This window comes from Myotis nattereri (assembly GCF_964212035.1).
Source record: "Myotis nattereri genome assembly, chromosome: 1".
NCBI classification, from domain to species: Eukaryota; Metazoa; Chordata; class Mammalia; order Chiroptera; family Vespertilionidae; genus Myotis; species Myotis nattereri.
Genome location: NC_138075.1, coordinates 54,413,875 through 54,436,832, shown reverse-complemented (window position 1 = coordinate 54,436,832; position 22,958 = coordinate 54,413,875). Strand labels below are relative to the sequence as shown.

The window sequence follows — 22,958 nt, the reverse complement described above, 5'->3', positions numbered from 1 at the left end:
TGATCAGCTACTTTGAATACCACTATTCTTACAGAGGCAGAAGAACAACCCCAAAGCTCAAAAAGGATTATAGCGTCATTTGGACTTATTTGGTACAGGGCGCAAGGATTTTCTAGCATAGGCTTGGCAACTAACTAACTGAATGACATTCAGAAAGTGGTCCTTATATAGACTTTTCTCTACTCCCTGCTCTTCTACGATTTAAATTGCTCCCCAAATCTTTTCCACTATATAGATTTATGTTTAAACAAGGTTAAGGGTGACAGTTAATGGGTCCTTTTCTCCCTATTTTTTCTTGGGTGCAGAAAAAGTGAAAATATTTACACTCCTACACACCAAATAGTCAAGAAAATATGTTGATAATATATTTTGCCCATTTAGCCTCTTTAATGTACTGAGCAGATAGAAAACTATAATATTAAATTATATATCTCTTGAAGTGAAAGGATTTAGCAAACAAATCCATTCTCTGTAAATATTAGCAGTATTTTCCCCCTATACTTTAAGTACTAATTTATGATATATCATACACCAAGTAAAGAATACAGAATGAAATCGTACCACTAACTTTAACATGAAAATTCCTTAAACAAATATAGTTTGTAAAGGCACCAAAGGTAAACTGACTCAAGCAGTTTTCTGAAAAATAAAATTATTCAGGTACATATTTTTATTGCAAATATTTACTCAAAAACTACTATATACATCAGGATTTTAACAGACATTTAAAACATTTAACATTCAGTGAAACAAAATTTAAGGATTCAAAGCACATTTTAAGAAGTAAAAATGTAGCATTTTAAATAAAAGTTTATTAGTACTTCAAAGCAAACTACGGTTGTTCATTTACTCATTTCTAAATCTATTATTTCTAGATGATTAAAAACAACTGAGAAATCAACTTAGCAGCCATCTTATGGATAAATTAGACTAAATATCCCCAAAACAATTTTTTACATCACTGCTTTAGGTCCCATTTGAAGTTTCTATTTTACAATTAAAGAAAACGTCACTTAAACATGGCTGGATTCATGCCAGGACATGTTTTCAGTTGACGGCTTTACACTATCTACATTATTCCATACTTTGGTTTGGTTTCCAGACCATTTTTATGGGTCTATTTCTAAAGATCATTAAAACAATGTTAAAAACATAATAACTACAGGAGTTTTAACAGTGGGTTTCTACTTTATACAACTAGTACATCAAGGGATTTCTACACAGCTCACACTGACAAAAAACACAAATATAAATTTATGTTTTAATAATTTCACTTTCACTGAAAGTTTAAGGTAAGCTTATAGCCTGGCAGACTAACACATGTATGGAGGTACACAGATTCAAATATTCTGTTTACATGCTTCTGACAGTCTGGAATGTTACATTACATCCAAAATTAAGTTTATGTGTATCAAAATTCTCAATAGATTCATTAATTTCACACTCTACACATTTACCAGCATCATACTCCAAATAAAGCTTTATTAACAATGCCAATTAGCCATTATCTAAAAATTCCCAAAAGATATATGGTTTCCAAATTTCTTCTTTTAAGTTAATTGAGAAGAATATAAAGGTAATAAGGATTTTTAGCTTAGGATTGATGGAAGTTTCACTGCTTTATAAACATAAATAATATTCTAATAATCAATTCATACTGGCAACCAAGTTCCATTTCCTTGAGAACTGTTAAATGAAGCTTTTCTATTTATGTTTTAAAACCTCTTGGAAATTCATACTAATCATGCTATTATTCAACTGATTTCTGTAATGACCTAGGTTGAACATACAGATAAAGTGTATAAATGACCTCCTCACATTTTTCTATTTCTGAACTCTACAACAGCACCACTGAGCTCACCTGGTGGCACTGATCTGAATGCTCTTACCACTGATACACTAAAACTGAGAATGACAACTAATTTCAACTTCTTTCTTTTTCATCTGCCAGGTCTACTGTTGTCTCTGTTGTGCTAGGGCTATTTTCTTCAGGAACATCATCTTTTTGATCAGACACTACTTCATCAGACTTGGCTGAAGAATCACCACTACCTTTCTGAAGAATTTCTGTGGCTTCAAACTCAAGTACCTCCGATGGAGTCAAAGGTTCCAGATGAATACTGCCTTGCTCACTGACATCAGAACTAACAGATTCAGGTTCATCTCTTTTTCTCAAAAACTGATCAATGCTCACATCACCAGATGCTAACTGCAAATCCTTAATATTCTTCGAAGAAAACCTAGCTTCACTGGAGCTTTGATCTTTAATCTGATCACATGACGTTATGTTTTCTGAACTTTGGCACATCTTCAACTCCGTTTCCTGATCAATGGTCTCTATTTGGTTTTCCTTTTCCACTTTATCTTTACCAATATTTGAAACATAACTGAAGATAGTCTTTGAGCCAGTTTCTTTGTCTTCAAGACAGGTATTGTTTTCCTTATCTGAAATTATTGTGCTTTCTTCACTTTTTGTTGCTGATGAGCCTTCATATGCATTTGCATCACATCCACTTTTTTCCTCTGAAGAAGCTTTATCATGTTTACTGAAAAAATAAGGCCATTTATTACCTATTGCTTCATAATACAATGTTTTTTTAACATTATCATAATAAAGACATGCTCTAAATTTTTTTTTTTCCAAAGCCAAGGCCCACTTGCCCACCAAAAAGGAGGAAAAAAACAAAACAAAACAGGTTCACGGTACTTGCCACGTTACAATTTAGGAGATGGCCATTTTCTGAGGCAAGAATGAAAAACTCCAGAATCACATATTAAAAATAGACCTGTAGAGTCTATCAACTGGGTTTAGTCCTGGTTATCATTTTCATTTGTTATCATCCTTGCCTGTTTTTAGTTAAAATTTAAGCTTTCTTATTAATTTCTAAGAGTACTTTAAATAAGAAAGAAATATATATGTAAAAATAGCTATTTTCTTTTATGATTTATATGTCCTCTTATGGTTATAGTGCCTTTCCCTATGCAAAATCTAATAAGCATTCACAAATATTTTCCTAATTTTTAACAATCTAATTAAAGAAAACACAAAAATATGCCTGAAAAAAATATATGTAAATATGCATGCATATATTCATAGATGTGTGTGCATGTTTGTATATGTAATGTTTGAGTGTGTGCCTATGTCTTTACTTTTACCTTGATGTGTTAATAGAAACTATCTAGTACCGTGGTCGGCAAACTGTGGCTTGCGAGCCGCATGTGGCTCTTTGGCCCCTTGAGTGTGGCTCTTCCTAAGCCTTAGGAGTACCCTAATTAAGTTAATAACAATGTACCTACCTATATAGTTTAAGTTTAAAAAATTTGGCTCTCAAAAGAAATTTCAATTGTTGTACTGTTGATATTTGGCTCTGTTGACTAATGAGTTTGCCGACCACTAGATTCTAGTAAATAATAAAACATTAGAAACAAAAGACTTCTAAGAGTATCTCTAGCCCCTTATCTAGATGTAACAATGTTTATTTTAGTGAGAATTAATTTATGATAACACAAGTCTTATTTCTTACATAAATCTACCCAGAATTTAGACTTTTCCCTAATGAAATGACAAATATCAAACCAATGGTATCAAATATTATTTACTAAATAATATTTATAAGGCCATTTCTCTGCAATGCATTTTGCTCTGATCTGTCTTTACACTATTCTTGAGCCAATACTACATAATCTTAACAATTATACATTTTACAATGTGCTTTGTTATTTAATAGAGCAAACTGCTTTCATTATACAGCTCTTCTTCCTAAATTTAATCATTTAAAAATGTAAAGGATATTTGTACACGGATGTCCATTAAAATAATGTTGCAATAGTGAATACAGAAACAACCTTAATATCTAACAACAGGGCAATCCTATCTAATAAAAGACAAAAAGGGTAATTAACCGTACCTCAACTACACTTCCCATTGGCTAATGAGCAAGATATGCAAATTAACTACCAACCAAGATGGTAGCCAGCAGCCACGCAGCTGAAGCAAGCAGGAGGTTTGCTTGCTCCAGTGATGGAGGAAGCCAAGGTTCCCCGCCTGCTGCGGTCTGCTCTAAGCTCCGAAAGCAACAGCTCCAAAAGCAACAAAGTTTCAATTATAGAAGCGAAACAAACCCCAGATACCTGCTTTCAGCCAGCTGTAGCCTCAGAGCTGGGAATGCCAGTGACGGCAACAAAGTTTCAATTATAGAAGGTAAATAAATCCCAGAAAAAGAAAAAAAGAAAAAAAAGAGAGGCTGGGAGCTTCAGTTGCCGGCCAGCCTGAAAATGGCCCTCAGCCCCTCATCCAGATTGGCCAGGTACCCCAGTGGGGACCCCCACCCTAAAGGGGGTGTGGCCAGCTGCAAACAGCCATCAGCCCCTCATCCAGGCTGGCCAGGCACCCCAGTGGGGGCCCCTACCCTGAAGGGGGTGTGACCAGCTGCAAACAGCCATCAGCCCCTCATCTAGGCTGGCCAGGCACCCAGGCGGGACCCCCACCTTGATCCAGGACATCCTTCAGGGCAAACCAGCCGGCCCCCACCTGTGCACCAGGCCTCTATCCTATATAGTAACAGGGTAATATGCAAATTGACCCTAACAGCAGAAAGACTGGGAATGACAGGTCACTATGACACACACTGACCACCAGGGGGCAGACGCTCAATGCAGGAGATGCCCTCTGGTGGTCAGTGCGCTCCCACATGGGGGAACTCTGCTCAGCCACAAGCCAGGCTGATGGCTGCCAATACAGCGGTGGTGGTGGGAGCCTCTCCTGCCTCCTCAGCAGCGCTAAGGATGTCCGACTGCAGCTTAGGTCTGCTCCCCGCTGGCAAGTGGACATCCCCCGAGGGCTGCTGGGCTGCCAGCGGGATGTCTGATTGCCAGCTTAGGCCCATTCCCCTGGGGAGTGGGCCTAAGCCAGCAGGTGGTCATCCCCCAAGGGGTCCCAGACTGCGAGAGGGCACAGGCCGGGCTGAGGACCCCACCCCAGTGCACAAATTTTTGTGCACCGGGCCTCTAGTAATTAAATAAAGCATGGTATTAATAAATAGAAAAATCGGAACCTTAAACTTTGTCAGTTTCCAAACCAAATGTCATTGGAATTTCTAACTAAATATTCACTAAACCCATAACTTAATTAATTTGCAAATAGCCTATCATGCAAGTTATTAATATATTATTTCCTATCTCAGTAAATTTTTGTTTTTTATTTAGATCTTACACATTTCTCATTTTTTTTAAAATATATTTTATTGATTTTTTACAGAGAGGAAGGGAGACAGAGAGTCAGAAACATCGATGAGAGAGAAACATCGATCAGCCGCCTCCTGCACATCCCCCACTGGGGATGTGCCCGCAACCCAGGTACATGCCCTTGACCGGAATCGAACCTGGGACCTTTCAGTCCGCAGGCCGATGCTCTATCCACTGAGCCAAACCGGTTTCGGCACACATTTCTCATTTTTGTTAATATTGTGAATTAACTCTTTTGTCCATTATATTTTATAACTGGTATATAGAAAAGACGTTATTGGTATATAGAAAAGAATATTAGCTCACTTTTTTGTTTCTTATATGTCAATTACATCATCTGAAAAAAATTTTATTTTCCTCATTTAGAGTCGTATAGTTGTCATTTTTGTTCAGCTCTTATTGGACTAACTACAATTTATAAAAAATGTTAAGTAATTCAGAAGTGACTAGTCTGCTTTTTCCCTTTAAACTCTTCTCCCTTCCTTCCAGGATTCTATGAAAAATGCTAAGTTAAGTCTAAGTTAAGACCTTTCATAAAACCTTACTCCATAATTTGTTTTTTAAGAGCAATAGATTAATTAATCTCATGAGATTAACAAGCAACCTACTGTAAAATATACAGTAGAAAGATAAAAATGGAGAAATTATTTAATTCAAAAGGTAAAATAAGATTATCTTTATCTGGAAAGAGTTCTAATTAGAAAGTTGGAATTCTTTTACTAAAAGGTTGTGAATGTCTTGTGTTCTTTTTTTTTTTTTTTAATACCTTGTTTGAAACTAGCCCACAGACTGTAAGGACTGTGAGGCCAGCTTCACTATTACTTTTCCTCCTCTACGACCACCAAGATCGGTGTTCAGATCTGATGGGAAAGGGAACTAGAGGGTGTCTTGTGTTCTTTAGTGTTCTACCTGAGCATTAAATTTTTAAAAACCAATTTCTAAATTTTGAAACTTTAAGCTGAGATGCCACCACATAAATAAGTAGCTTTAAAGCTTTTTGAAAATACTTTTTAAAAAAAGATTTCAAAATTACCTATTTGTGATAATTGTCCCCATGTTGTAACTTGTAGCTAATTGTAACTGTTTTTGTTTAATAGGGTCAATAAAAATCTGTTAAATTTTACTTATTAGTAAGTACTTTAAAAAATTTTAACAACTTTATACTCTACATGTATAAAAGTATTTCAAAATTAGGGATCTGTAATATAATTTTGCTGTATTAAGATTTCAAAATTTTATTTTAATTAAGTCATTATTAAAAACAACAACATATACAAGTATTTAAATACTCCTTTATTTAACTACACTAATACAACTCAAATGTCATTTTATACTCATACTTGGATTTGAGATTCAGTTTTTCCTTATATTTATTTACCTTTCAGAATTTGATGTTTCTGTTTCTCCTTCAGCCTTATTAGGTCTTGCAATTTCCTGAAATGACAAATAATAATTTATCATTATGGATAAACTTAAACTGCTTTTATTATACTAAGCTCTCTAGATAAAAGAAATTTAAGTGTGCAATCTTATATACCAAGGAACTAGAAAAACAATTTTTTAATTAAAAATACAAACTAGAATAATTCTCATTATCAAAAGTATAATTTTTTAAAATTGTTTTTAAAGAAACCTATAAGAAATTCTCTGTACCACAAGTTTCTGAATTAAGGTCATGAAACAGTTATCCACTTATAAGAATACCTGGTTTCCTTAGATCAACGGTTCTCAACCTGTGGGTCGCGACCCCTTTGGGGGTCGAACGACCCTTTCACAGGGTCGGCTAAGACCATCGGAAAACACATAATTACATATTGTTTTTGTGATTAATTACTATGCTTTAATTATGTTCAATTTGTAACAATGAAAATACATCCTGCATATCAGATATTTACATTACGATTCATAATAGTAGCAAAATTACAGTTATGAAGTAGCAACGAAAATAATTTTATGGTTGGGGGGGTCACCACCACATGAGGAACTGTATTAAAGGGTCACGGCATTAGAAAGGTTGACAACCACTGCCTTAGATTCTGTTTCAAATATGGGCCATAATTACAATCACAGTTCCTTGAACAACACGGGGTAAACTGTGCAGGTCCACTTAAACGCAGATTTTTCTTCAATAAATATATAGTTGACACCCTGAATCCCTGGGTTTCGTTTTCGTGGATTCAACTGACCTCATATTAAAAACAGTACTTTCAATCTGCAGTTGGCAATCCATGGATGTGCAAGGCCAATTGTATGCAATATTTTACACTGTTTAATATAAGGGACTTGAACATCCACGGACTTTGGTATCCTTTGGGATGGGAGTGAGGTCCTGGAACCGCCCCCTGCAGATACCTATGGAACCATACTACAGCTAAATTTGGGGTAAATCTAAAGTTATACACGAATTTTCAACTGTGTGTGTGGGTCAGTGCCCCACACTCCCAAGTCATTTTACTTGAGTAGAAAACTAGTTATAGTTTTAGACAACTTATATTTGAACAAGCTGTATTCACAGTATTTTTATACAAACACTAGGGGCCCGGTGCACGAAATTCGTGCACTGGGTGTGTGTGTGGGGGAGTGTCCCTCAGCCCAGCCTGCCCCCTCTCACATACTGGGAACCCTCAGGCGTTGACCCTCATCACCCTCCAATCGCAGGATCGGCCCCTTGCCCAGGCCTGACGCCTCCGCCAGAGGTGTCAGGCTTGGACAGGGGTTCCCCATCTCCCCCCGATCACTGGCTCTGGCCCCCGCCCAGGCCTGAGGCCTCTGGCCCAGGAATCATGCCTGGGCAGGGGACTCCCATCTCCCCCTGATCGCTTGCTCCACCCCCCGCCCAAGCCTGACGCCTCTGACCCAGGCTTCAGGCCTGGGCAAGGGGACCATCATATCCCCCCAATCCCCGGCTCCGTCCCCCACCCAGGCCTGATGCCTCAGCCAGAGGAGTTGACCCTCATCACCCTCCGATCACCAATCACCGGATCGGCCCCTTGACCAGGCCTGAGGCCTCCGGCAGAGGTGTCAGGCCTGGGCAGGGGACCCCCAGCTCCCCGCGGTTGCAGGCTCCGCCCCTGCCCAGGCCTAACGCCTCTGGCCTAGGTGTCCGGCCTGGGCAGCGGGGACCCGCAGTGGCAGCGGGGGGCGCCGCGATCGTGCGCTTCGCTTTAGGCCCAGGCAAGGGACCCCTAGCTCCTGGGACTGCCAGCTTCGACCGTGCCCAGCTCCTATCGCTGGCTCCACCCCTACTTCCTGCTATCACTGGCCAGGGCGGCAAAGGCGCCTGATTCTCCGATCATGGCTGGGGGGCAGGGCAAAGGCAGCCCAGGGCCGCCTTTGCCCTGCCCCCCACCTCTTAGCTCCCCCCTGGGTTTCCGATCACTGTCAGTGGCAGGGGGCTTCTTCCTGCTTTCCCTTTCGCCTCCCTGCATTGTGCCTACATATGCAAATTAGCCGCCATCTTGTTGGCAGTTAACTGCCAATCTTAGTTGGCAGTTAATTTGCATATAGCCCTGATTAGCCAATGAAAATGGTATCGCCGTACGCCAATTACCATTTTTCTCTTTTATTAGTGTAGATATTAAGTATAGTTACTTAAATATAAACATTTGTGAAATTATCATTTCATATGAGTCACAGTAACCCTTCCACTGTCAAACTAAATAATATTAAATATTTTGCTTATTCAAATCTCTTACGGGGAGGAAGGAATACAGTAAAACCTCAGTTTGCCAGAGGCCAGCAAAACAGTTTATGACAATTACCAATTAATAAGCACATATAATGCATGTAGTATGTTAATGACTTTATATTCACTATCTCATTTAATTCTCATATTAGATATCATAAATTCTATTTTTACAAATGAAAAATAAGGGTTCACAGGTTAAGTAGAGAACTAAAGCAATACCACAATAAGCGGTATGGATTAAAATCCAGATCTAGTTCTTAACCAGTATAGTGACTAAAACAAGTCTGTGATAATGGTATATTAATCACATACATTTATTTCCTCACTTTCCCAAAATCCTGCTACAATGAGGGCAAAGAAATAAATCATCTTCACTCATAAAGACCAAGAAAACACCAAGGCAGACTTATTGTCAAAGAGATTTCAACACATTTTTAAAAGGAAAGTGGCTGGAGGACTGGAAACTGACTTCCCAGTGTGGAGGAAGTTACAACAAAACATCTGAGTGGGAAGTGTAGGAAGAGAATCCATTTGTCCAGGCAACCCAAAAAATCTGGTATGTGGAGGAATTTAGTACAATATTCAGTACAGAAAAGGTAAAAATGAAGCACAAAGACTGCTGAGAAATCTAAATGCTTTTTCTATAACTCGCACAACACATACCTATCCTTACACAGTGGCTAAAGGTTAACTCTGAGCTGGAGTCAATGTAAACTTGTGAACAAATACCAGGAACAACAAAGGGCAGGCATGAGAAACAGAGATAAAACAAAAAAATTAATAAAAATCCATAAACTGAGTAAAGGAATCCATAGTCCCAGGAGCCAGAGGAAGCACTCTTCATCCTACCATTCCCAGCTGGAACCTAGAAGATTTCCTCTTTGGAGAAAATTGCCAGCTCCAAAGAAAAGATTTCCCAGAATGGTTTTGAAACTATACTCTCCACCAAAGAATCAGCAAGCAGAGCACCCGATTTTATATGTTAAAGTTTAAATAATTCCCACGCAGACTGTGCAGATTGTACAGCAATCCAGGAGGTGACCTTTATATACACAAATCCATGGAAGCAGTTCTTGAGTGTGGCTCACAGACACCTAGGGCCTCCAAAACACCCAAGGCACAAGAGGTTCAAACAAAAGCAGTGGTGGGTAAAAATGCTGGTAGCTTAACACAAGTCAAAGGAATGGCACTAAATCAAAATTATACTGGTAATCACTGTATTCTTTACCAGCACACACCAGCAGTAAATTTTATTATATGTCATATAATTTTATTGTATTTCAATCCTTTAGTTTATGTCTTTTTAATATTGTGTGATAAAATAGAATGTATGCATAAAGTACTGCATATTGAAAATACTTCAGTCTGTGACTAAGCTGTGAGCAAAACCTAGCCACATTTTTTCCATTTAACATAGTTTTTATTTTAAAGAATGAATGGCAAAGTATGGACTTTTTTTTTTTTTTTTTTTTAAAGTATGGACACTTAACCTTGGCTGTTTAGTAGACATTTTCTTGAAAATTGACAAAGTGAGCCTGTCATACTAAAGAAAACAGCTGACATTATTTGTTGTCAATAATAAAATTCAAGTAAAAATTAAATTTTAGGAAAATTTGTATCCACCACTGCTAAGATTTATGATAATCTTAATGAACGTAATAATTGATATTATATAATAAAACATGTCAACATTTGGAAGATTTAAGTAACTCAGTGAACCAATATTATACAAATGAGCAATGCCTGACATAAAATCATCCATGGATAAAATATTCAATCAAAGTGTAAGACAGAATAACAGATTTTAATGTAACAAAGTACAAAAAATTTAGTTAAATGGAGTCAATTCCATATTGCAATACATATTTAAGAAAACTTCTATTTGTCTATTTTAAAATATATATATTTTTATTGCTTTCAGAGAGAAAGGGAGAGGGAGAGAGAGAAACCTCAATGATGAGAGAAAATCACTGGTGGGCTGCCTCCTGCATGCCCCCTACTGGGGATCAAGTCTGCAACCCAGGCACGTGCCCTTGATCAGATTTGAACCTGGGACCTTTCAGTCCACAGGCTGACGCTCTATCCACTGAGCCAAACCGGCTAGAGCCCACTTGTCTATTTTTATGTAATATTAAAGGAGAATAATCAGAATTATTTTAAAAGATTTTTAAAGTACTGGATAAGGCTGGATAGTCTTTGTAAATTTCAACCAAAACAACATATCACAACAGGCTGAATGCAGAAACATAAGAATTCAGTTTTCTTCTAAACTAGACATTAAAGAGTTATGCAAAAGTGGAAAACAATGTCATTCTTTTAAGTTTATTTTGGGAAACAGTTATTTTTCAGAAAATGTATGGTATTTATGTTAACTTAAGGGGAGTTTTACCAACATTCAAAGAACTAAAATCTATCCTCTTCAGATTATTCCAAACAATTCAAGAGGAAGGAACACTTCCAAACTCTTTCTATGAAGCAGGCATTACCCTAATCTCAAAACCAAATAAGGACACTACAAAGAAAGAGAATTACAGGTCAATATCCTTGATGAACATAGATGCCAAAATCCTCAACAAAATTCTAACAAATCAGACCCAACATTACATTAAAAAGATCATATACTATAACCAAGTGGGATTTATTCTGGAGATGCAAGGATGGTATAAAACCCACAAATCAATAAATGTGATAAATCACATAAACAAACTGAAAGACAAAAATCACATAATCATATCAATCGATGCAGAAAAAGCATTTGACAAAATCCAAAGCCCTTTCTTGATAAATTCTCTCAGCAAGGTGGGAATAGAAGAATCATACCTCAACACAATAAAAGTCATATATGACAAACCCACAGCCAACATCATACTCAATGGGCAAAAACTAAAACCATTTCCCCTAAGAACAGGAACAAGAAAGGATGCCCACTTTCACCACTTCTGTTTGATATAGTACTGGAAGTGCTAGCCATAGTGATCAGACAAGAAGAAGAAAGAAAAGGCATCCAAATTGGAAAAGAAGAAGTAAAACTACCCTTATTTGCAGATGACATGATACTGTACATAGAAAACCTCAAAGACTGCACCCAGGACCCGGGCTTTTCTCCCGCCGCTGGCAGGCACCCAGGATATGGGCTTCCCTTGCAGCCCTGGCTTTGTCCAGAAGGTTGTCTGGAAGGATGTCCGGTCTATTTAGCATATTACACTTTTATTATTATAGACCTAATAAATGAATTCAGCAATGTAGCAGAATACAAAATTAACACCCAGAAAGCTATGGCTTTTTTTTTATACAGCAATAATGAACTCACAGAAATAGAAATTAAAAAAAACAATCCCATTCACATTACACCAAAAAAATTAAGATGCCTAGGAATAAACTTAACTAAAGAGATAAAAGACCTGTACTTGGAAAACTACAGGATATTGAAAAAGGAGACAGAGGGAAACATAAACAAATGGAAGAATATACTGTGTTCATGGACTGGTAGAATCAACATCATTAAAATGTCCATACTACCCAAAGCAATCTATAGATTCAATGTACTCTCCATTAAAATACCAACGACACATTTCACAGACCCAGAACAAACTCTCCAACAATTCATCTGGAATAAAAAAAAGACCCCAAATAGCCACAGCAATCTTGAGAAAGAAGAACAAAGTTGGAGGGATCACAATACCAGATATCAAGCTACATTACAAAGCTACTGTTCTCAAAACTGCCTGGTACTGGCACAAGAACAGATATATAGACCATGTAACAGATCAGAGAACCCAGAAATCAACCCAAGCCATTATGCTCAATTAATGTTTGACAAAGGAAGAGCATACAATGGAGTCAAGATAGTCTCTTCAATAAATGGTGTTGGGGAAAATTGAACAGATACATGCAAAAGAATGAAAGTAGAACACCAACTTACACCATACACAAGAATAAACTCAAAATGGACTTAAACATAAGATGGGAAACCATAAAAATCTTAGAAGACTTCATAGGCAGCATAATAGCAGACATATGTCATAGAAATATCTGTATTGGGGGATGGAGTGTAGAAACCAGAACAGGCATTTAAGAACCGGGACTAACATCAAATGTATAACACATGTGAAACTGGAACCCCAGAAATTGAAGATACAAAACAGCTTAGAGAACACCAGTCAGAATAAATGCAAAAAATAAATACAAAAATAGATAAACATATAAATAAATGAACAAACCAAACGTAGCCAAATCATGTTCAAAATAATGAAGACTAAAGATAAAGATAAAATCTTAAGGGCCAAAGAAAAATGACATATTACATACATACATAGAAACAAAAGATAAAAATTACAGTAAGACATCTCATCAGAACATATGCAAGCCAAGAGACAATACAATACCTTCTTTAAACTGCTAGGTGAAAACTATCAACCCTCTATACTCACAAAAAAATCTTTTAAAAAAGTGGAAACAGAATAACAATAATTACCTATCAGTAGGTATGTAATGAAATATATAGCAAAGGAAGTTCTTTAGGTCAAAGGAATACGATACTAGACAGAAAAGAAGAGCTCCATAAAGATATGAGGATTACTGAAAATAATGGACATGAAGGTAAACGCAATATTATTTTTTAAAGTTTAAATTGCTCTACAAAATAACTGACTAAAGCAAAAACAATAACATTGTATTTTGTCTTTAAAAGTTATATATAGTACATGAAAACAACAGGGGGAAAAAACACAGAAACTACCAATATCAGGAATGAAAGAGAGGATTAATCACTACAGAACCCACAGACATTTAAAAGAATAAGGTAATACTACAAACAACTCTATTCACATAAATTCAACATCTCAAATTAAATGTTCCAATTCCTTAAAAACCACAAACTACCAAAACTACTCAAGAATAAACAGATAACCAAATATCCTACATCTATTAAAGAAATTTATTTGTAGTTAAAAACCTTTCATAGAAAAGAAAACTTTCTGTGGTATAAAAGCCGCTTGGAAGAAGGCTGCTACTTCTGCCTTGGTCTTACCTACTCTGTATAAGACATAATGCTATGCAAAAGATAAATCCTAAACCTGTCTCACTTCATTATACTCAGAAAAAACACATACCAATAATATTATGTAATGTTTTTAAAAATTAACATCAAGAAAGCAAGCACTTGAGCAAAATTATTTCTAACTTTAGAAATTAGAAATTTCTCATTTATTAGACTGCCCAGTAAATAACATTTTATATGATAACCCTGAGTGTTATATGTCCAGTGCCTGTTTAAAATAGCTAAAACAGTTACCATATATCCAGAATATTTTCACTTAAAAAATGCCGGGGTCCAGCCCCAGCGGGTCCAGGGGTCCCCAAAGGTGTGGAGACGGAGTCGGCGAAGAAGGAATGACACGGAGACAGCGTTCAGTTGATCAGCAGCCTAGCCAGGATCTCTAGCCAGGATCTCCAGCCAAGTTCTGGTCTGGATCTCCAGAGAGGTTCTGCTGTTTATTGTCTTGTTACATCTGTATTTATACCAGTTGATTTTAATCCTGTCAATTTCTATTACAAAGGTTAGGGCGTTTCTTATCTCCATTCCAGGGAGTAAAGATTATGTAGCTTAAGCATGATTGTTTGTAGTTAGAGTGATTAACTACCCGCCTGGCACTTAGTTAAGGAGTTTCATCCCCTCCCTGACTTCAGGGAAAAATCCCTACCTGGGGAAACAACCTTTCTCGGAGAGGTGACCTTGGTTAAAACACACAGCGCTAAGGGGAGCAAACATATTAAGAATAGTATGCTATATACGCCAGGTCCCTTGAAACATATGCCGTGCAGATGTTTCTTTCCTGCAGCGACTGTGTCAAGCAGCAAGAATGGACCGGCTTCCGGCAAAAAAATTAGTTAAATCTTTGACAGTCTAAATTCCTGCTAAAGTTATATCATCTGGAAAGATCAATTTTCCAATGTACCAAATGTTTGAGGTTTTATGGATTTCAGAATTTTAAAATCATAAATTTATTTTCATTATTCACTAGTTGAATTGAACAGGCAAATGAAATATATGTCCTTGTCAAAACAAAACCATCTTACAGTTTTACTTAGTATTAAATATTTTTTATATCTAATGAAATAATTTTTAATAATTTCAATTTTTTCCTGTTAACATGCCAACAATTGTTATCAATGTAAGCACATTGAATTAAAACTTTTTTTCTAAAAAAAAAAAAAACAAAACTTTTTTTCTAAAAAACCACACCAACAATACTTTCTAATGTATAAATCTTTAAGATATAAAATAAGACAAAATTTACCTCAGACACAGGTTTTTGTTCCTTAGTGGGAGCTTCATTTTTTAATCTTGAAAACAAAATAAGTATTAAATTTTTTATAATTACAATGGAAACAGATAAAACAGTACAATTTTAAATAAATGGCATAACACATTAATAAAACAGTTTCAAAAAAATTTACTCTTTAAAAAATAAAAGTAGGCTATATGATTAATATATGTGATATGCATTAATATTGACTAGTATTTTAGGACTTAAAAAGTGAGATAATATATTTCATCTATGGTAAAATTCAATATGATAATGCAATTTCAATATCTATTACAATTAACTTACTTAGAGGTGATAAAAATCACAGAAATTTAGAATTTTGGAGGCTGTATTCTCTTAAAAACCTTTATAAGCATAGTTCAAATATTAACTATAATTTTTTTAAACTTCTTGATTTCTAAAACTATACCAATTGTAACTTCTTATATTAACAAAGGCATATACTACCTATGAAACTTTTATTTTATTTTTTTCTATATATTTCATTGATTTTTTACAGAGAGGAAGGGAGAGAGATAGAGAGTTAGAAACATCGATGAGAGAGAAACATCGATCAGCTGCCTCCTGCACACTCCTACTGGGGATGTGCCTGCAACCAAAGTACATGCCCTTGACCAGAATCGAACCTGGGACCTTTCAGTCCGCAGGCCGACGCTCTATCCACTTAGCCAAACCGGTTTCGGCAAAACTTTTAAAATAATTAATATAAAAACTAACTTTTCCAAAATATTTTTCAGAAACTATTGATGACTAAATATCATTTGCTGATATATTAAAATCTGTATAATTAGGAGGCCGACCGGATCTGAAATGCCATTAATAGAGTTGAGTATTTCATAACTTTATGAAAGTTTAATAGCTATACTTAAGTATTAATATATTTAACATTAGCAACAACTATGCTAACTTAAATTTCATGAACACAAATGAAGACATCTAGTAGAATAGAGCATCAACCATGCTAAAAGCTACTCTCATAGTTAGTATTTGAAATATGGAATTTGCAAAAAAACCCTTTTCTTTACCCATTCTCTTAGGAAAAATTCTAAAAATTATGTCTATACAATGCTAGTGCCTTACTATATTTTAATAATTTAACTATGTACAATTACTTACCTATGTTTTAGTTATTAGGTGAAATTGCAAACAATTTAAAATAGAGCATGTCCTTGTGTGCATAAGAACTATATTGGTAGTATATTAAAATAATTAGAACTAAGTTACTAAACAAATGTAAATGAAGAAAATTTGCACAAAAAGTGAGCAAAATGCACAAATGTCAATCATTTTTGGGTTAAAGATTTGTAATTCTCTCAAGTATTTAATTGTAAACAATAATATTTATAAAAATGAAATAACATCAAGTGTACAGTACAACTTCACTGCTTTAATGATTTTATATATGGAAAAATAATAGTTTTAAGATTAACATGTATAAAGCAGTAAGAAAACATAAAAATTAGTCTGATGAAACAAAAAGTAGGTATTGGGTTAATGAAATTTTGAAATAAATTTGTAAATTACAATTGATTTTTATTTCTAATAATCTTAAACTTAATAATCTTAAACTTAGTTTGAAAAACTGAAACAAATTGGTCACAAAGCAATTTAAGAGTATTTTATAAAAGCCTTTCCTTTTCAGCAAAGACTTTAATTCTTAAGAAACATTATCATGATAACCATTTACACATATAGCTATTCTAATAAATTGATGCTATGCAGCAATTAAAATGAAAGCTACTAATTAAGCATGTTACTATTATTGCATTTCAACTGGCGACATTGAGTCCTTGTAATCTCTGCAATGGAGGTTGGTAACAGAGTTTTTTTATTACTCTACATTTTACTGGCTAAGAAACTGATAAATAAGAACAAAATAAATTCTTAAAATAACTAGCCTTAAGAGGTTTATCAAAATTGGGATGCCAATTTTGTTTGGGTTTTAATCATATTTGTATTCTGTTTAAGAAATAGAATTATAATAACCAGTAAAAACATTTAGAAAAACAAATCTAAAAAAAAAATTAGAAAAGTATACTAAAATTTCATTGAATTCCCACATTCATCACTAAAATATATACTACATTTTTGTAACTATGAAAGCATACTTAAGATTAACAAATTACAATGCACTATGAATACATCATTAACATTTTTTGAAAAGAAAAAGTTTTTACCTGTAATTTTTATTCATTAAAGATACTTGCTGAAATAGTCATCATTTGAGATATTGAATTGCTTGGTAGAAGATAGTGAAAATTTGCTAAGCTCAAAGTTCTGAGCTAAGGACCTGCCATTACATAATTACACTTTTTACCTGTGAATGTTGTCATAATTTTTTATAGAAAAATGTTGTATAGCATTTCAAACAAACACTATTTAAGACTTCAATGTAAAGAAAACAAGACTGACTGGTGATCAATTTCAACAACAAAGAACTAGAGATCATGATTACAAATAAGTAATTTTTCTTCTGTATATAAACCTGCTGAAATAAATCTTTGATATATTTCTCAAAGACAATCTCTTCCCTCTGAAGTTGAAAATGAAATAAATGTCCCTACTTTCATTATTCTGCAGGTCAGATGATCCAAAGTTACATGTAAAATGAATATTTTGGGTCAATTACATTAGTATGTTCTTTTGAAATTTCATTCACACTATACACATACCATTGGGTGGGGAAAGGAGCTATAAGGGAGAAAATGTTGATTCATTTCAGCCAGGCCACACTCTTTCTTTCCAATAACATTTAAAAACCAAAAATTTCAATGCTGATTTTCAAAATTTAATCTTCAATTTAAGAATATTTGTAAGCATACTATAAAAGAGCTGGAAAGAGGTTGTACAACTAGCCAGTAGTAAAGACAACCAATTCTCAATACCCTACACTTACTAGTAAACATTCAGGATTAAATTTAAGATACTAATCATCATACTAATAAATAATAGTAAAAATCTAATGCACCATTTCTGATCATTTGTTCTAAGAGGCGTTAATAGATATTATATATGGAAAGGGTAACTGAGCTAAACATTTACCGGGCTGCACATACATCAGGTAACTGTGCTAAGAGTTCCAGTCCAAAGTTAATACACAGTCCCTCCTTTCAAGAAATTCACTGTTAAGGAAACATACTGAAGCAAATGTTTACAGAATTGTAAAGTGCTAGAAAAGAAACATCTATAGGACTCAGTGGCTGTATAAAGAAAGTACTACGTTACTATGAAGGTGAAAGAGGCAAGGACAGAGTGAATACGCAACAGGGAATTTGGTTTGCAGCAAGAGCAAACCTCTGGATGGTGTGGCTAGGTTTGTTGGAGCATTGTCCTGAACACTGAAAAGTCATGGTTTCAATTCCTGGTCAGGGCATATACCTAGACTGCGGGTTCAATCTTGGTTGGGGTGCAATATGGGAGGCAATCCATTGATTTGTTTTCCGCCCCCTCTCTCCCCCACCTCTCTCTAACAATCAATATGTCCTTGGGTGAGGATTAAATAAAAATAAAAAAGCAAAACAGGGAAAGGGATTCAAGCAGAGTAAAGGCAAAGAAATAAAAAACAAGATGGCAATTACATGATACCCTGAGTGATCCCATATGATTGGTTGTAGGGAACAAGGAAGAATAACTTGAAGATGCAGAGATAGGAAGGGCCATTTCAGAAAAAGTCTTGATTACCATGCTAAAGTGTTTTTGCTAAGAACTTTATTCTAAGGTTAATAGGAAAATATGATCAGATTTGTGCAACAGAAAGAGAAGGACATATTAAAAGAGAGTAGGCTCTAGTCAGGCGTCCATATAAAGAACAGTTAATGACTGTCTTAAGTAAAGCAGAAGACAAAGTTTAGCAGATGATAAAAACAAGATAAAATCAACAGAATATAAGTACCAACTCGATAAATGTAAATGAGAAGCGCAAATATGAGCCCCCATATGTCTGCCTTGAGTCACAAGAGAATGGAAATGCCAATAATCAAAAAAGACAATTCAAGGAGAGAAAAGCATATGCTGCAGAAAAAAATGAATTCCATTTTGGACATACTGCATTTGTGGTGCCTGTAGAACATTCATATGGAAATATTTACCATTCAGACCTGTTCAGTCTTGTATACCACATCCTTAGGAACAATTCAAATCATAACTTCTATACAAATAACCCCAAAATCATCATCCAGAGCATGACCAAGGTCAAATAAATATTCTCTGCGGTATTCACAGACCCAAAAAATCCCATATTAAAGAATCTCTGAAACTTTAATTTGTATTTCCTAAACTTATTTGACCATGGAAACATTATCCTCAAAACAATTTATAAATTATTGAAATTAGTTCTAAAAAACAGAGTTTGGAAAATACTGACCTAGTTACCTTCTTTTACAGAAATGTAAGAGAATTACTTTTTTGTTAAGAGTACTAGAGGCCCGGTGCATGAAATTCGTGCACGGAGAGGTGTCCCTCAACCCAGCCTGTACCCTCTCCAATCTGGGACATACCTCTCACAATCTGGGACTGCTGGCTCCTAACCGCTGGCCTGCCTGTCTGCCTGACTGCCCCTAACCGCTTCTGCCTGCCAGCCTGATCGCCCCCTAACCACTCCCCTGCCGGCCTGATTGACACCTAACTGCTCCCCTGCAGGCCGAATCGCCCCCAATTGCTCTCCCCTGCCAGCTGGATTTTGCCCAACTGCCCTGCCCTGCTGGCCTGATCTTGTTCCCAACTGCCCTCCCCTGTAGGCCTGATCTCGTCCCCAAATGCCCTCCCCTGCCAGCCTGATCGCCCCCCAACTGCCCTCCCAGGCTGGCCCATTCACCCCCAACTGCTCTTCCCTGCCTGCCATCGTGTGGTGACCAACTTGTGGTGGCCATCTGTGACAATGTGAGGGTGGTCATCTTGTAATGCCGTGCGATGCCACCTAGGCTTTTACTATATACAACTAGAGGCCCAGTGCACGAAATTCGTGCATGGGGGTTGCGGGGGGGTCCCACAGCCCAGCCTGCACCCTAGGATAGGGCCTAAACCGGCAGTCAGACATCCCTCTCACAATCCTGGACCGCTAGCTCCTCACTGCTCACCTGCCTGACTGGTCGCCCCTAACTGGCACCCCTGCCAGCCTTGTCACCCCCAACTGCCCACCCCCACCAGCATGTCACCCCAAACTGCACCTCTGCTGTCCTGGTCACCCCACACAGCCTGCTGTTCAGTCGTTTGGTTGTCCCTCACTAACCCCCCCTGACCTTATCACCCCACTCAGCCTGTCTGGTCATCTATTCAGTTGTTTCGTATATGATGGCCCCTGGCTCAATCTGTGGACCTTGCCCTCTCTCTATCTCTACTGTATCCCTTGGTGACCTCATATAGTCCCATGGCCTTTTAAATTGAATTTATTTTGGGACAATTGTATATGCATATGCAGTTATAATAATAATACAGAGATTCCATGTACACTTTGTGCACTTTTCCTCAATGATGACATCCTACAAAATTATAGTACAATATCATAACCAGGATACTGACAGTGATTCAATACACTGATCTTACTCATATTTCAGTTCTCCTTGTATTCATTCCCATGACACTTTAAAATGCTAAATGATAATTACCACCTAGAACACTCCTCTAAACTTATACAGGTTAATGGCATTTCCACTTGATTTCTATAGTTATCTCAAACTAAAACATGTAGCAGATCAATCCTCATGGAACTTCCCTCCTGAGTCTATTTCTCCAAGCCTTTTCTACTTTATATAATATCAATGCCATCTTTCCAGTTGCTCAGACCAGGAAGTGTGGAATAATTCTCAACACTTTCTCTCATACTTCACATCCAAATCAACAAATTCAAAATATATCCAAAATCAAACCGCGGAAGGCCTACATTGCAGGCAGCTTAGCCTAGGATCCCACCATCTCCTTCCTAGATTATTACAACAGCCCCCTAACTAATCTCTCTGATTCTGCTGTTGGTCTTCTATAGTTAATTCTCAAGACAGCAGCTAAAGTAATATAGCACTCTTCTGTATTTAAGGTTTTATTGTTGATTTCGAGTTTTACTGAGGTATAAAACAATGCTCTACTCAAAATCCTCTGATGGCTTATCTCAGAGTTAAAATCAAATGCCTTACAATGGTTGGTAAGGTCCTATACAACATGGCCCACACTACTTTGCAGGCCCCATCTCCTACTAGCCTCCCTCTTGTTCAATCAACGGCAGCCAAAACAGGCTCTTTGCAGTTCTTCCAGGTCTCTACCTAAATATCGTCTCTCAGTGAGGCCTTCCCTGACCATCGAATTTTAAATGGCAGTCTACAAACTGCCACTTACTCCTAATCCCCCCTTCCCTAATTTCAGTTTTCTCCATAGTATTGACCACCATTTAATATAGTATATCTTTTAATTTTTATTATCTTTCACCATTAAATCATAAGCTTCACGAGGCAGAGATTTCAGTCCATTTCTTTAGCACCTATAACAGGGCCAGACATAAAGTAGATGCTCAAGAAATATTCACGGAGTAAGTAAATGAGGTCCAAAAGAGATGAGGTGTTTTACCAAAATGTGACAAAATAGGGCAAGAATCCATATCTCTGTAGTTTAGGAGCCACTTTTTCTAAGAGTGCTGATAGATTCAAAATGTCCCAATCTCAATTTTTATTCAGTGGTAATCAAAAGCACACATGCATGGAATGGTAATTTCTGATCAGGTGAATAAACTATTTAGAATAACTTGATCAGACTCAAGCTAAAACTAGTTAGCACCAAATTAAATTCAACTGTCTAAGATAAGCAAATTTGGTACTTAGCACCTTAAGTGTTTTATTTAAACCTCTTTTTTAAAAATTTACAGATGACAGAACTTGAAGAGTTTAAACAAGAAAATAAAGTCCAATGGAAGAACAAAAAGCAGTGCTCCTTTACTGTTATATCAAGAATGTATTTTATCCTATTTTTAAACTATAACCAATGCAGAACAAATATCTGTAAGTGAAAAAGGAATTTATGTTAACAATGGAAAGATGTTGTTTCTGGGCAAAATTATGAAGTGTTATTTTTAATTACATAGAAAGGTGAATGATAAAACTTTCCTAGAGACAGATAAAGAAATAAAAACTAGTATATCACCAAGTCCATCTATAAACCACTTTCAGAGCTTTTGGACAATCATTAATATAGAAATTAATTTGGAAGTTTAAAACTAATGGATTAAATTTTTTGATTATTAATTGCAAGGAACACATTACACTGTAAATAATCATTGAAACTGGCTTTAATCTGTTTCAAAGTAAAATAGTTCTCATTTTAGAGTAAAAAACCACAACTGAGTCATACTTTTAGAGTCTGCCTATCCTTTGGCAACTAAGATCACAAAAGGTGACTTGCTTGTCTTTAAAATAAACAAATGTCAATTTTTTAATATACATGTATATGTGAAAAAATATATACATGAAAAAAACAAGTGCATTGTTATCCCCCATATATTTTTTCTATTTTTTTACATCCTTACCTGAGGATATGTTTATTGATTTTAGAGAGAAAGGAAGAGAAGGAGGGAAAAAGAGAGGGAGTGGGGAGAGAGCGTGATGGGGGGCGGGGGAAGGGGTGGAGATACCTATGTGAAAGGGAAACATTGACTTGTCTCACAAAAAAACTGGGGATCGAACCCACAACCTAGGTATGTGCTCTGACTGAGAGTCAAA

At 36.2% G+C, this 22,958-nt stretch overlaps 1 protein-coding gene across 2 annotated transcripts in view; it reads right to left on the bottom strand.

The window, feature by feature from the left end:
- Positions 1-639: 639 nt before the first annotated feature.
- ZNF280D (zinc finger protein 280D) overlaps positions 640-22,958 on the bottom strand; it is a 115,541-nt gene continuing 93,222 nt past the window's right edge. For both annotated transcript variants that reach the window (XM_081093317.1, XM_081093318.1), the window contains 3 exons: positions 15,232-15,277; positions 6,623-6,678; positions 640-2,546 (listed from right to left, as the gene is read on the bottom strand). In XM_081093317.1, coding sequence (XP_080949443.1) covers positions 1,925-2,546; positions 6,623-6,678; positions 15,232-15,277 — 724 coding nt within the window. In that variant the 3' untranslated portion in view covers positions 640-1,924. The remainder of the gene's footprint in view (positions 2,547-6,622; positions 6,679-15,231; positions 15,278-22,958) is intronic.